Consider the following 3,659-nt stretch of genomic DNA (forward strand, 5'->3'; position numbering starts at 1 on the left):
ATGACATTAATCATGTGCAACAAGAACGGTGCCAAGAAACGTGGTCGCCCGAGTAATGATGCAAAGGAGCCCCCAAGGAAGGTGCACAATGCTGAGCCGCGGCCCGTAAATTCTGTACGGTATGATGGAATGCATCACTGGCCAGCACACACAGGCACTAGTTTCGCTCAGCGTTGCAAACTGGAAGGCTGCAAGTCAAGAACGAGAGTTCGATGCCGGAAATGCAATGTGTTTTTGTGTTTTTCAGCGACAAATGACTGTTTCTATGCATTCCACAACAAGTGAGCTTTAATTTGTGTTTTAGAATCTCATTTTGATCTGAAATAAACAAATCTTTTGCCTGAGAAACGAAATGCAACCTTGTCTTCTTTATACTGACTGAGTCACAGTGTACACATATGTGTACACGGGCCAAACTTCAGCAAGAAGCAAAAAAAAAATTTTTATTTGCTTTATTGTTGTTCTCGGACTATCCTTTCTTAAAAAAAGCACGCAGAATATTTTTCCTGCACTTCACATTAATTCGTGACTGAAGGGTTGACGCTGGCAAAAATGAACTGGTTGTCTGCGAGGAAGCAAGCACAGATGCGATTGTCGCAGCGGTGTGCAGTGGCGCGGAGCTTACGACCAGAGTTGGATGGCGAGGACGATGTAGACCTGATGCTGAATGTGCCTTGGAAGGAAGTGCTTAAATGTCTGAGTAAAATGAAAATGTACTGCGCGAGAAACAGCTTGAGCGACAAAGCGCTTCAGTGCTTACGTAAAAAACACCGCATTCTTCCGCTAATAATGCACTCATGAAATAAACATTCATGGTGAGTCGCAATTGTATGTGTGTGTGTGTGGGAAATGTGCAATAAATTATGTTTAAAAGGTAGGTTGTCGGTTTCATATGCATAAGAGCCTAAAAAAATCCTGGCCCAAAGCATTGTGTCCAGCCTCCTTAATGGAAGCTAGGGCAAGTCAAATGGGACCTTTTTAAAGAATAAGCCATAATAGCCGATGAAGACATTTTAACCCTTTGTATCCCAGGTGCCACAAACGTGGCAGTGTTATTTTAATTTTTTTGAGGTAGAAAATATGCTCTAGGAACCCTGTGTTCCTAGCTGCCACGAACGTGGCAGCTGGTGTTTGCACTCACTGTCAGTAGATGGCGCCACGGGTACCGCACAGCAGCATTTTGAGCGTCGAAAACATGGACTCCACGTGCAGCTGGCCAAGGCGGTAAGTGTGCGTTATTTTTCTGTTGTGGTAATCTGAACTCTGATAATTTATTATTGAAAACACCGACAGCAGTTTTGCGGAAGTCTAGCGAATATACTTACGCAGTTTCATGTTGCTACGACTGCTCCTTGTAGAGCATTTCACTTCGTTCAGCTTACATACACATTTGTGGCAGCCAGGAAGCTGGGGTCCGTCCTTCCAGAGAAATGCATGAACTAGTATGATTTCCTTGAGCGCTTATGTCAGAGTATTTGCGGCATCAAATTTAATTTCCATCAAGTGAACCTTCATACTCGTTGTCTAGCAACGACTTGTGTTGGTGTATTGATTTTGAAGAACGTTTTTTTATATGCAGGCAGCGCTTGACTGACAAAGAAATTCAAGCAATTCTTTTCGAATACCCTAGTGGAAGTGAGGACGAAAATTTGGAGGAGTCGGATTGCGATGAAGAATACACGCCGCAGGAGAGAACAGTGCAGAATGTCAGCGAAAGCTCTTCAGACAGTGAAGAAGAAGTGCAGGTCACATCAACCAAAAAGAAGAAGCAAACGAAAATTTGGCACTGGGTGAAAAAGGACATCAATATCAATCGGGGAGAGAAAGAAAGTGTTTTGAAGCCTGCGGACGGTTTAGAAAGAGTGAAGAGCCCCTTGAGCATGTTCCTGAAACTCGTTGACTCTGACCTCATTGAGTTCCTCACTTTCGAAACGAACAGATTCAGGACCCAAGAAAATCGCACGCGAATCCTTCCAGTGTCAGTCCTCGAGATGCGCAAGTTTATTGGCATTGTCCTTTATATGTCTGTTGTTGACCTTCCTTTTAGAAGGATGTACTGGTCAGCGAACACTCGTCAAGCAGATATTGCCGACTGCATGACAAGAAACAGGTTCGACGAAATCATGTCCCTATTTCATGCAGAGAACAATGATGAAGCGCGGGAAAAAGGAGAAGAAGGCTATGACTGTCTCCATAAGGTGCTACATGTGCTTACGAGCCTAAATAACACATTTTCACAAGCTGCCAAACTTGAAACTTGCGTTGCTGTAGATGAAATGGTTGGTTGGTTTGGTTTGTGGGGTTTAACGTCCCAAAGCGGCTCAGGCTATGAGAGACGCCGTAGTGGAGGACTCCGGAAATTTCGACCACCTGGGGTTCTTTAACGTGCACTGACATCGCACAGCACACGGGCACCTTGCTTTTCGCCTCCATCGAAAAGCGGCCGCCGAGGTCGGGATTCGATCCCGCCTCCTTGGGAACAGTAGTCGAGCGCCGTAACCACTGCGCCACCCCGGCGGGGTGTAGATGAAATGATTATCCCTTTCAAGGGCAGACATTCTCTGAAGGTTTATATGAAGAGTAAGCCTAAGAAATGGGGCTACAAAGCTTGGGCCCTGGCAGGCCGGTCTGGGTACATATTTCGGCTTCACATGTATGGTGACAACCTAATCGAAGACCCCCCGAACACCCCGGAAGACGTAGGCGAAAGCGGGAAGGTCGTTTTGCGACTCACTCATGATTGCCCTCCGGGAACAGAAATATTTTTCGACAACTTCTTCGCTTCCATCGAGCTTTTAAATGAAATGAAAATGAGAGGACTTGGAGCGACTGCCACCATCAGAAAAACAAGATGTGGGAACTGCCCTCTGAAAACTGACAAAGAAGTGAAAAAAGCCGAGAGAGGATCACTCGACTTCCGCTCAGAAAAGAGCACAGGAATTGTCATCTGTTCCTGGAACGACAACCGCACAGTGACAGCTGCATCAAACATCCACAGCATTGAACCTTTTGATACATGCAGGCGCTACGACAGAAAAACCAAGACTTATGTGGATGTGCAGAGGCCCAACATCATTAGAGTGTACAACCAGAGCATGGGTGGAGTAGACAAAGCAGATATGCTTCTGTCATTTTACGGAAATGACTTGAAAACAAAGAAGTGGTACAAAAGGATAAGCTTTCCCCTTATCGATCTTGCGGTTGTGAACGCTTTTCTGCTTTACCGCGAAGCGAAATCGGCAGATATGCAGCTGGTTGACTTCAAGTTCCGAGTGGCACTTGGATTGATGCGCTCACTCGAGGGCATGCCCGGATTGAACCGGGATGGTGATGATCCTGTGCCTGCGAGTGTTGTGTCACCAACTAGTTCATTGAAGGCATCAGGCTCAGCAGCTGGAGTTGTTTCAAAAAGAGCCCATCATGTTGAACATTCTGTGCGGCACGACAATATTGGCCATTGGCCAGTGAAAGTGGCGCAAAAAAAAACGCCCCCATGTGCAAGTTAAGCTCATGCACCAGGCGCACAAGGTTCTTTTGCAAAAAGTGTTCTGTGTATTTGTGCGTTGATGCAGAAAAAATCAACTGCTTTGAGAAATTTCATGCATCTTAAATTTTCGGGGAATTTCTACCCCCCACTCCTAGCTGCAACGTTTGTGGCA

The 3,659-nt window shown here is 45.7% G+C and overlaps 1 protein-coding gene across 1 annotated transcript; it reads left to right on the forward strand.

The window, feature by feature from the left end:
* Positions 1-1,150: 1,150 nt before the first annotated feature.
* On the forward strand, positions 1,151-2,271 carry LOC146181620 (uncharacterized). Its single transcript, XM_084575815.1, has 3 exons — positions 1,151-1,224; positions 1,505-2,198; positions 2,242-2,271. Exons 1-3 carry the CDS (start codon positions 1,151-1,153, stop codon positions 2,269-2,271), a joined length of 798 nt encoding a protein of 265 aa, XP_084431941.1.
* The last annotated feature ends 1,388 nt before the right edge of the window (positions 2,272-3,659 follow it).

This window comes from Amblyomma maculatum, chromosome 8, assembly GCF_055883805.1.
Source record: "Amblyomma maculatum isolate TAMU_Amacu chromosome 8, ASM5588380v1, whole genome shotgun sequence".
In the NCBI taxonomy this organism is placed as follows: Eukaryota; Metazoa; Arthropoda; class Arachnida; order Ixodida; family Ixodidae; genus Amblyomma; species Amblyomma maculatum.